The 10,944-nt window shown below is 57.3% G+C and overlaps 1 protein-coding gene and 1 long non-coding RNA gene across 2 annotated transcripts; one reads left to right on the top strand and one right to left on the bottom strand.

Moving 5' to 3' along the window:
- Nucleotides 1-1,830: 1,830 nt before the first annotated feature.
- On the bottom strand, nucleotides 1,831-4,798 carry LOC106631398 (uncharacterized). Its single transcript, XR_001335055.3, has 3 exons — nucleotides 4,675-4,798; nucleotides 3,608-3,736; nucleotides 1,831-2,493 (listed from the first exon to the last, which is right to left on the bottom strand). It is a non-coding gene; the product is annotated as an uncharacterized LOC106631398 (long non-coding RNA).
- Nucleotides 4,799-5,332: 534 nt separating this feature from the next.
- On the top strand, nucleotides 5,333-9,302 carry TXNIP (thioredoxin interacting protein). The gene is given in 10 exon segments (XM_055697144.1): nucleotides 5,333-5,834; nucleotides 6,779-6,851; nucleotides 6,955-7,102; nucleotides 7,424-7,526; nucleotides 7,654-7,910; nucleotides 8,020-8,148; nucleotides 8,150-8,177; nucleotides 8,269-8,411; nucleotides 8,413-8,445; nucleotides 8,573-9,302. Coding segments are annotated over 10 exon segments (1,200 nt in total). The 5' UTR covers nucleotides 5,333-5,584; the 3' UTR covers nucleotides 8,609-9,302.
- The last annotated feature ends 1,642 nt before the right edge of the window (nucleotides 9,303-10,944 follow it).

Here is a 10,944-nt window from a genome sequence, read left to right on the forward strand (position 1 = left end):
TGCCAAGCCCCTAACCTGTAAACCAGAGCTGTCCAAATCAAAAGCACAGCTTCGAAATGGCAGCACTGGTTTAAAAGCCACCTGAGCGCGCAGCTTTCCTCTGCATGTTTCCTGCCAAATTCTGGCCCGTTTCGTTAGCGAGACATTAAGGCCAAGGCAAGAACTTCCTCCACAAAGTTCAGGGTTAGATTTGGCTTCCTCGTGTCCCTAACGGCCGACGCCTCAAGCAACATCACCAGCAGGGAACAGGAACACGGACAGGACGTGGCTGAAATGGGCACGTCTCACTGTGGAATGCTTCACAGAATCATAGAATCATTGAAGTTGGAAAAGACCCTTAAAATCATCCAAGTCCAGCTGTAAAGCTAGCACTGCAAGCTTCCTCATGTTCCCCCTCGTTTGCATGAAAAATAACCTCAACTCACACAAAAAAAGTAAAAAAAAAAAAAAAAAAAAAAGGTGCCAGTGGCATTGGGGCAGTGGATGCACAGAAACCACATCTCTGGAGGTCCAGCCTCCCCTTGTCCTCGCAAAGATGCGGATTTCAGCCTCTTCCAGCAGTTCCTTCTTATAAATACACAAAATAAAACGACTGCTCATTCTCATGTCACAAACAGACAAGCAGCACGCTCAAAGTACAGGAAATTGACTCCCAGTAGACCAATTTAAAGGCAGCTTCACCTGCGTCCTCTTAAACTGTACCTAGACTAGGCAGGCCGAATACACCCGTATCATTAGTCCGTCGCCTGAGTAATCCAAGCGGCGGGCCCGCAGGGGGGGATGGAGGAAATCACTCCTGAGCCATTCCTGGCAAGGCCTCTAGATGTCCACACAGCCCAAAATATGAGAAGGTTTGTGGAGGAGGCAGCAGTTCCACAGCCCAGGGGATGGCCAGCCTCACCCCAGCCACCATGAAATGCTCCCCTAGGGGTTTCACCACCTGGCCTTGCTGCCTTTGAGACCAGTGAGGGTGAAGGAGGTCTAGGAAGGGATTGTCCCCCCATGATTTTAGCCACCCAACTTGGTTTTCTAAATTAGGGATCTTGATGTTCAGGGTGACCATCTCCAGTGAGGATACCCCTTGCTCCCCGGCGCGCACACACAGGCCACCAGCCTCAAAGTAGCTTTGGCTGCTGAAAAGTAAGAAAAGTTCCTTATTTCTTTGCCCTCTCCAGCATCTGCAGAACCCGCTGGGGCCCTTCAAGGGACAAATGGATGAAGCAGGGGTGAAAGCTGAGGAGAAACAGGCTTATGCAACAGAGTCTTCCTGCCCAGACCAGATGATAAGACACGGGACTTCCCAAAAAATGAATTCAAATTCCTCTTTGTTTATGGATGACCAAGTTTGGTCTCTTGTCACAGGCTGTTGACACTCAGCTCTGGCTTTCCCCTTTCTCTGTTGCAAACACACAATCTGGCCAGAAAAACAGTGGTGAAGAAATCCCACCGCGGCAAAGAACCATCTGTCGGGAGAGCTTCTACATTGCACTCCTTGGCAGGAGCTGGGAACTTGGGGGCTCTGGGGGAAAAGTCCTCACACCTGAGCCCTGAGATGATCTGTCCCTGTTCAGCAGGGATGGGGAAGGGGAAAAGGGGTTCCCGATCCATGATACGTGTGCCACAAAACATTTCAAAACAGTACGCAGCCTGCACAGCGCTACAAAGCACTGGCAGCAGTGCCACAAGCCAGTGCTGTGGACAAAAAAAGCTGGTTTTGGAAACCCCTAATGGGGATCTGCCCTGAGAGCTCTCCAACCCATTTTGGGCAGATCCCTGAAGAGCTGCCAAACACCAGCCCCGTTCACCTCTGCATTCTGGCCACCCAGCGGTGCTGTCACCCCTGCCTCAAGCCAGGCACCACAAAAAAACTTGACATCCTCACCAAAACTCCTGCTTCTATTCAGAAACTGAAGCAGGGACACTCCCCTTGCCTCACTGCCTGCTTTCAAACCCAGCTAGAAATCTCAGGAAGCCCTTTTGCTCTTCAGTCACTGCCGTGGCCACAGCCAAACATCAACAGCGAGAAGCCAAGCGTGGGAGAAGCGGTGGCTTTCCAGGAGCCACCCAAATCCCGCGGTCCCTCGTTTTCCAGCTGCAGTGACACTGGCCCAATCTAATCATCGTGGGATTTATTTGTTATGTTCCCTGTACACAAACAACCTTGCCAAAGGAAATGCCTTTTCCGCCCCGGCTCCCGCTCTCGACCGCACTCCAGGCACAGTCTGTCCCTTCACTCGGGCCACTGTGGATCCCTTCACGTCCCTCTCTTCCCCCCCTCCCCGCCTCGAATTTGCTAGAAACAACCATATATGGTAAAAAAAAAAAAGAGAGAAAACAGCACAGAGATGCTCCAGAAGTCTCCGGCAGGCACCCACCAGCTCTCCCAGCAATTCAGGGGTGCCAGCCGCTTGTCTGACAGACGGGGCAAAGGACAGCTTGCCACGAGAGGAGTGTGGCTTCTCCAGGCAACGCTGGGTAGCGACTCCCGATAACCTAGACCAGGAGGAAAAAAAAAAAAAAAGCTGCTTCTATCAGCATCAGGCTTTTATTACAAGCGGGATTAAGATGGATAGTGTGAACAAGGGCAGTTTCTATGGCCGGCACGGTGTGCAGTGCCAAAAACTGCTGTACTGCCCAGTTTCTGCCTTACCCAGTTCCTTGTCTATGATCCACAGCAGCCCCAGCTCTCAGTGAGTCACCTCAGGGCCTGGTTTCTTGCTCAGCCCAACCCTGCAGCCCTTGACCCAGGTCATCTCCAGCATAGAGCGTTAGTCACGCTGCTCTCCTTGCTGCACCTCGCCCCCCGCCAGGCATGCCAGGAGAAGACAAGGCTCTGGCCACTCTCCCCATCCACCCTCAGCACTGGCCTTACTCTCAATTAAGGGTTGGGGAGATCCTCCACACACCACAATTCCCATGGGAAATAAGCTGAGAGGGGGGTGAACGCCTTAAAACAATGTAGTGGGAGCAAGGAAGCCCCCAAGAGATGGTCTCTGGCCAGAAATCCGAGTGGCTTCTCTTCTGATGCCCTTGTTTCTTGAAGGAGACGTGACATTTTGAAGCTTTCATTTCTACAAGCTGAAATTCCTAAGCATTTCTGAAACCCTTGCTTAATCCAGGGTACTGCTTGCGTGGGAAACCTTGTGAACCAAGTCTCAGCTCTAAGGACGTTACAGCTGTTCCTTCTTCTGCAGAAGGACTGGGGAGGCATTGCCAGCCAGATAGGGGTCAGGAGAGCAAAGGGCAAAAGCTGATTGACAGATAAAGAGAAATTTGGAGAGGATTCGGGCTGTGGAACGTGCCTTGGCCCATATCTTTGGTGAGCTCTTTCCCTTAGAACTTGATCATCCTTTGACATTGCTGGAATGTGTTTTACTGTGCGAGAAGGAGCAGCCATGAGCTGGATACGTCTTCCTTGGAAAGACCGGCACCAAAGGCAACCGGAGAGGGAGAACGTAAACATGGCTCCTAAGGGAATGATGGGCACAGATCCAAGCTGGGCTGGCGTCTTTGGGATCAAATATCCCAAAGCTGGCAAGGCCGGAATGAGACCTCTCCTCGTTTTGCCAAATTAGAACAAACCCACAATTCTTCATTATTCCAGTACCTTTTTCTTAGCACGCAGCTGGAAACAATGGGGCGAGCTTGCTGGGACCAGAGGCGGCCGGAAAAAGGCGCAGTTCCTCCATTATGTACCCGAGTGTGAAATAATTCTCTCGCAGCAAGGAAATCTGTCCTGCAGTTTGGCAGGAAAACAGTTTAACCAACTGGCTTATCAGTTTATACTAACAGGTGTGAATTAACTCCAGGGGAAGGAGAGGATGGCAGAGAAAGAAAAACACGGTGCACACCACAAACACACGGACAAACAAGCTCTGAAGGACAATGGAGACAACTGCTAACTGAACTGCATCCCCTTTCCTCCTTTGGGGTGGGGAGGTCACAGGAGCCCTCATTTTCCATTCCTGCTTTGTTGGGTGGCTCCAAAAATATTGTTCTCCTGTTTCCTCCACTCCCCGTGTTTTCCTGAGCTGTAAAAGCATTAACGGGTTTTAAAACCATGGGCAGAACAGCCCCCGCCTGTCAGGGAGGAATGTCTGCTCAGCAAAAATTATCTAGGAAGGAAAATCCGAGGGTTTCTTTGAGTCAAAAGTCTCCTACGGGCAACAACACAACTGTCTCCACTCCCCAAATCCCAGCTAATAAAAGAGGGATGAGGGGCCTGCCCCAGCCACAGGTTAGAGGTTGTAGTTGTTTGCCACCGGTCAGATCAAGGTGAGACTTGTTGATGAAAAAATACCAACCATTTTCTACAGCCGATAGCAAGAAACATCCAGACACTGCAATCTTAAAAACAAACACTTGGCCTCAGATTTTTTTCGAAAGCCACTTTCTGTCCCCTCCCCCCTCAAGACATCCTCTGGAAGGATCCCGAAGCATGGGGGAGCGGGAGGGGGTGTCACGCTTCCCTTTTAGGCCTATGATGGTGCGTTGGGAGGGATATTTCTGGGACAGACGCATGGGAAAGGCCCAGAACACGGTCGTGGGTGGGAAGCGGGTGCAGGCCCCTCATCAGGGTGTCATGGGAAGGGGCAGAAGTGGGGGAAATACCCCCCAATACACACCCCAGAAGGAAGGGGGGAGACCCGCCAGGGTCAGTCCTCGGTCCCTTACCTCAAATTCGTCCTTATTTACCTCAGATAACGTGGGGGGAAGGGGGGCAGCCCAGAAAGGGACTGAGGCAGCACCTCAGGCACGGCAGAGGGGAGGCCAGGGGCGCTGAGGAAATGCCCCCAGGCTGCCCTGGACCGGAGGCTGGGGGCGGGGGGGGGGGGACGACGACGGTGAGGAAGGGGGCAGACAGGCCCCAACGGGGCGACGGGGGCACCAAAGGCCCTGTCGAGCCGCTCCCAGTTCACCCAGCACACCAAGTCCCAGCCCAGTAGGTCCCAGTCACCCACCCTGGGGGCACTCTCCCCCTCCCTCATGGCCAAGAACGTCCCAAGCCGTTCCCTGCTCGCCATTGGCCACCGGCGCCGCCGTCCTCACTTCCCATTGGCCTGCTGCGCTGTCACTCCGACCCACTCACCGCCCCCCCGCCCCCCTCTTTTTCCTAGAACACGCTCGCCTCTCCTTCACACGCTGTCCACGCTCCCCACCGGGCGCGCTGATTGGTCGGCGGGGCTGTAAACAAGGTGGCGGTGGCCAATGGTGGCGCTGATCACGCGAGCAGCACGCCTGGCCACGCGCCCTCGGCGTGGAGCTGCTGGCATCAACAGGCGCAGGGCGGGGGGGGAGCGCGCGGGCGCGGCTATAAAAGGCGGCGGGCGGAAGGGGCCGCGCTCACAGAGCTGAGGGCAGCGGTCGTTACGGCGTGGCTGTGGCGTTCGCCCCCACCCCCGTAGCTCCTTCAGCTTTAGCCAACAAAGGCTTAAACTGCCAATTTTGAGTGAAATTCGCCTGGTTTAGAAGAGTTTTTTTTACTTTGCGGGGAAAAAAAAAAAAAACCAGAAACCCGCGGTTGTTGCCCTGTGCTGCTCTTCTGCTTGTTTCTCGAGAGCATTTCTCCCCACTCGTCTCAGCCATGGTGATGTTCAAGAAGGTGAAGAGTTTCCACCTGGCTTTCAGCGAGCCTGAGAAGGTCTACTGCAGTGGGGAGAAAGTGGCCGGGCATGTGTTGGTGGAGGTGGCTGAGGTCACTCGAGTCAATGCTGTCAAGGTGCTGGCCTGTGGGGTGGCCAAAGTCAACTGGGCCAAGGGCCCCCAGCAGTGCAAGCAGGAGGTGGAGTACCTGCGCTTCGAGGATGTCCTCAGCCTGGAGGAGCAGCCCACTGGTGAGGCTCTGGGGCTGGGAGAACCGGGGAGCAAAAGGTGGGGGTGTGGGGTGGATAAAAGGGCTTGGAAAGGTGCCTGCTGAGGAGCAGCTTTTCCTTTGCTCTTGGGAGGCCGGAGTCAGTCTCCTGGTTGCATCCCTTCGGGATACATGTTGGCTGGGCAAGTTGTGCAGCGAGGAGTCGCGGTGTTCCGTGGGGGATGATGAGTCTGGGGAGAAGTAACCAAACGCATTGAAACCCGTGGAGGGTGGCAGGGCTCGGTGAAGTCAAGTTCAAAGTTTGCAAGGTGAGGGCTAAAAGCAAAGCTGGGCGAGCTGCCTGCCGTTGGGTGTTGGTGTGGCTGGTGGAACGGCAGCGATGCCCGCAGGGAGCGAGAAGAGGACTTGGCCTCGCTGAGTGTCGAGGCAGCTGGAGGTGCCGGTAGCCCACACGGGGCGGGTGGTGGCCCAGGACAAGGAGTTTCTTCTCCTGGGCATGGAGAATTGACTTCAGCAGCCTCTCTGTTAGGCTGGCTCCAGGGAAGGCGAGAGATGAGGACTTGGCAGAGTGCCCTGGTAGATAACCAAGGTGACGTGAAGTCTTTGGAGATGGAGAGATTGCCGGGCAGAAGAAGTGGGGACTTGTTGCTCCCACGGAGTGGAAGTGGGGTGTGGCAGGGAGCGGTAGCAGGGAGTGAAGCACATCAGGACACTGTGTTCTGGCTTCAGTCGGATGTTGAAAGAAGTGAGATTCAGTGAGCCTTACTTCCCTGCTTCGAGAGGACAGCAGGCTTTCGGGCTGTTTTAGGGGGGTAGACGTGGGCGGCTCTTACCCAGCAGCTCATGCGGCTCAAGCCTGTGCAGCGCTTGACTTCATCGCGCCTGTGTAAGCAAACTGGGGATAATGCTTAAGAACAAACCCCCAGAGCTTCAGCTGACGCTTTCCTTCCACTTCTCTTTTCCCAGATGAGGACGGCTCTGTAATCCTGAGACCCGGTAACAAGTACGAGTACAAATTCGGATTCGAGCTTCCCCAAGGGTAAGTATGAGATGAATGCTGCTTCATAAAAAGATACATTGGGATTGTTGTGGAAAAAACTCTTGCTGCTTCAGATGTCTTAATGAGTGTTTCTTCCCCACAGGCCTCTGGGTACCACCTTCAAGGGAAAGTACGGCTGCGTGGATTATTGGGTGAAAGCCTTCTTGGAGCGCCCATCTATCCCTGCTCAGGAGATAAAGAAGCGCTTTGAGGTTATGGATCCCGTTGATGTGAACACTCCAGAACTGTTGGTACGTGCTGCTCTTCGCTCAGAGAAGTTTGGCCGTAGACAGGTGTTGGGAGGGAGAAAAAGCCCTTGGGTAGGGTCAGTCTGACCTCTGGCATTAAGACGCCTCTAATGGGCTTTATTGCTGAGCATGGATTAAATACTTAGTTCTTAAGAAGTCCTACACTGAGAGAAAGAGAGCCGCTTGTTCTGCTTTCGCTTGGCTGCAAGGCCCTGGAACCTGATGGGGAAGTTATAGTTCGTTGCAAAACAAGAGGAAGGAAGGAGGAGCGGGCTGGGAACAGCAGGCTGGTATCACCTGGGTGACAATCCTGTTTGTCAACAGTCCCCGGTTGCTGCCAAGAAGGAGAAGAAGGTGTCCTGCATGTTCATTCCTGACGGACGCGTGTCGGTCAGCGCTCAGATCGACAGGAAAGGGTTTTGTGAAGGTAAGAGCCTGTCCTCCCCTCTCAGAGAAGGGGAGGTGAGCGGTACCCAAGCATCGGGGGTGTAAAATGGCAAAAACGGGGGAAGTGCTCTGGCCTTGCTCAATGCCAAACGCCGTTCCCTCCCCAGGTGATGAGATCTGCATCAATGCTGACTTCGAGAACACTTGCTCACGCATCGTGGTGCCCAAAGCAGCCATCGTCGCCAAGCACACCTACCTGGCCAATGGGCAGACCAAGGTCTTCACCCAGAAGCTCTCCTGCGTCCGAGGCAACCACATAGTCTCGGGCATGTCCGAGTCCTGGCGGGGCAAAACCATCCGCGTCAAGAAGCTCAAACCGTCCATCTTGGGCTGCAACATTCTGCGTGTGGAGTATTTCCTGCAGGTGAGCGGCTGGACTCGCTATTTCCCCCTCCTCGCTCGATCAGGCGGGTTAACTTTGTCCACCCCTGGGTCCCAACGTTCCTCAAAACTCTTGGTTCTTGCCCTCGCAGATCTACGTCAGTGTCCCTGGGTCCAAGAAAATCATCTTGGAGCTGCCCCTCGTCATCGGCAGCCGCTCGGGCATCAGCAGCCGCAGCTCCAGCATGGCCAGTCAGACCAGCTCCGAGATGAGCTGGGTGGGATTTGAACCTCCCCGATGCTCCAGAAGGTGAGTGGAGCTGTGGTAACTGTGAAGGGGGTCCTTGGTGACCCACCGAAGTTTGGGGGGCTGCAGCGGGGTGTTGGGGTGGAACCCAGAGCTCACCAATCCCTCCATCCCTTGCAGCACCCCCCGTGCTACCTGGACATTGTTCCTGAAGACCACCGCCTGGAGAGCCCCACCACGCCTCTCCTGGATGACCCCGACAGCTTCGACAGCCCCATATTCATGTACGCCCCGGAGTTTCAAGTTCATGCCACCGCCCACCTACACGGAGGTGAGCAGCGGTGGGGGGCAGCAGGGGGGCGAGCCGGAGGGGTCTCCGCCTGCGCCAGGCCTGCTGGGGGGTAGCGTGGGATTCAATCTCGCAGCATCTCAAACGGGTTTTTTGCTTCCTCGCCCAGGTGGACCCCTGCATCGCCAACAACAACGTGCAGTGAGCGCAGAGTCAAGAAAAAGTAACTTTCCGGCTTTTTTTGTGGACTCCATGCGCTGAGGCGCACGCCTGGCGGTGGCACGGACATCACTCGGTGCCCCGCTGCCCGCAGAGCGGCCGCTGGAAGGGCCAGCGGCTCCTGGCGAGCGTGAGGAGGTGATGAGTGTATGAGTCTGTGTGCCCTCGTGTGCTGGCTGTGCCGAGACGCCCCGCTGCGGCGCCCGCGGTGCCTTCGGACCTTGCTGACAGCCAAAGTCTTCCAAGAGAAAAAACTGCCACCAAACCTTGAACTTCGCACGGTGCTCACATGGAAACGGGCGGGGAGAGCGACTGAAAACCAGAACCAAACCCTGAAACGCTGGGTCGGAACCGGCCACCGCACCCTCCCGTCCCGTCCGCCATTGGTTTGGCGAACGCGCCACCCAGGCGTGCAAAGATGGTGACTAAACCTGTTCTGGGGTGGCTGCGCCGCAGCTTTCACCTCCCCGTGGCCACCGCGTCCTGCGGCCACCTCCTGCGGTCACATCCAGGCGATGCTGGGCCGGCCGACCCCGTGGGGGAAAGGTGGCTCAGGGTGGGAAACGCTGGTGGCACCAGAGCGGGATGGAGAGGGGGGAGCGGCTCCTTTTCTACTGTTTTCTATTTTTTTGGGGTGGGATGAGGGGAGAATAAATAAATAAATGTATTTTGTACTGCCACTGCTCTCTGCCTCTGCTTCAATAAAGAGACGTGCGAGATGCTGGCGCAGCCGCTGAACGGGGCCTGGCCTGTGCGCTCTGGTGCTCATTAACCAGCCACCTGCTAATTACCTGCTGCTGCGGTGAGCATCTTGCTCTGGCTATAGCTCATGTTCCTGGGGGGGGGGGGGGGGGGGGGGGGGTGGATTTTCCCAGTTTTCCTGGCAAAAGGGGCACTGGTGGCCAGCAGGGGAAACTGAGGCATGGCACGTGGCAGCGGGGTGACAGGAATTCCCTGCCAGCTGCTGCGGTGACATCCTCCTCCCCGGGCCTGGTTTTTTTTTTGGGAATGTGGGTGAAAGTTGATGGCGGAGGGCCGGGGGCTGCGGCTGCCTCGAGGAAAACAACCGTGACCTTGGCGGAGGGCTCAGCACCCTGCCCCCCGCGCCGTGCCTCAGTTTCCCTGTCCTGCCGCGGGGGCTGGGCGCCACGGCCGGCCCTTATCTCGCTGCCGCCGCCGGCATGGCGTGGCACCCGCCCCGCACGTCGCGGCCTTATCGCTGGGACACTGGGGGCTGTGGCTGTACGCCACAGCGAGCCGGGGGGGACACTGGTGGCCCCACGTGAGCCCCAGATGAGCCCAGCGGTGGCCCCAAAACAAGCCCCAAACGAGCCCAGTGGTGGCCCCACACGAGCCCCAAACGGGCCCAGTGGTGGCCCCACACGAGCCCCAAATGGGCCCAGTGGTGGCCCCACACGAGCCCCAAACAGGCCTAGTGGTGGCCCCAAAACAAGCCCCAAACGGGCCCAGTGGTGGCCCCACACGAGCCCCAAACGAGCCCAGTGGTGGCCCCAAACGAGCCCCAAATGGGCCCAGTGGTGGCCCCAAATGAGCCCAGTGGTGGCCCCACACGAGCCCCAAACAGGCCCAGTGGTGGCCCCAAAACAAGCCCCAAACGGGCCCAGTGGTGGCCCCACACGAGCCCCAAACGGGCCCAGTGGTGGCCCCAAACGAGCCCAGTGGTGGCCCCACACGAGCCCCAAACGGGCCCAGTGGTGGCCCCAAACGAGCCCAGTGGTGGCCCCACACGAGCCCCAAACGGGCCCAGTGGTGGCCCCAAAACAAGCCCCAGCCCGGGGGTCCCCCGGCGCCTTGTGCCTCAGTTTCCCCGGCCGGGCCCCGCGCCAGCCCCGTCCCGTCCCGGTGCCCCGGGCCCCCCGCCAAGCGGGTGAGGGGTCAGCCCCGCTCCAGGCCAAGTATGGGCACAGTGGGCTGGGGGGGGGGGGGGGGGGGGGGGGGGGGGGGCTGCGCCTGGGGGGGCTGGCGGGGGGCCAGGGCCGGGAGCTGTAAACACTCAGCCCTCGGCTGCAGCAGGAGAAGCCCCCCCCCCCCCCCGCTCCAGAACAGGCTTCACCTGCCCTACAGCCGCCACAGCGGGAGGAAGAAGCCCCCAGCCCCAATTTTATAGCCCCCCCCAGCACAGGTTCTACCTGCCCCACAGCCACAGGGGCAAGGAGTCCCCAGCCCCAATTTTATAGCCCCCCCACCCCCCGAAATGAGCTCCACCAGTCGGGGGGAGGGGGGCAGCCCCCTGGAGACACACACACCCCCCCCCCCACACCCCCTGTATGTGTTTTCCCCCAGTAGAAGTGCTGGGAGGAG

The sequence above is a fragment of the Falco cherrug genome, chromosome 19, assembly GCF_023634085.1.
Source record: "Falco cherrug isolate bFalChe1 chromosome 19, bFalChe1.pri, whole genome shotgun sequence".
Taxonomy (NCBI): domain Eukaryota; kingdom Metazoa; phylum Chordata; class Aves; order Falconiformes; family Falconidae; genus Falco; species Falco cherrug.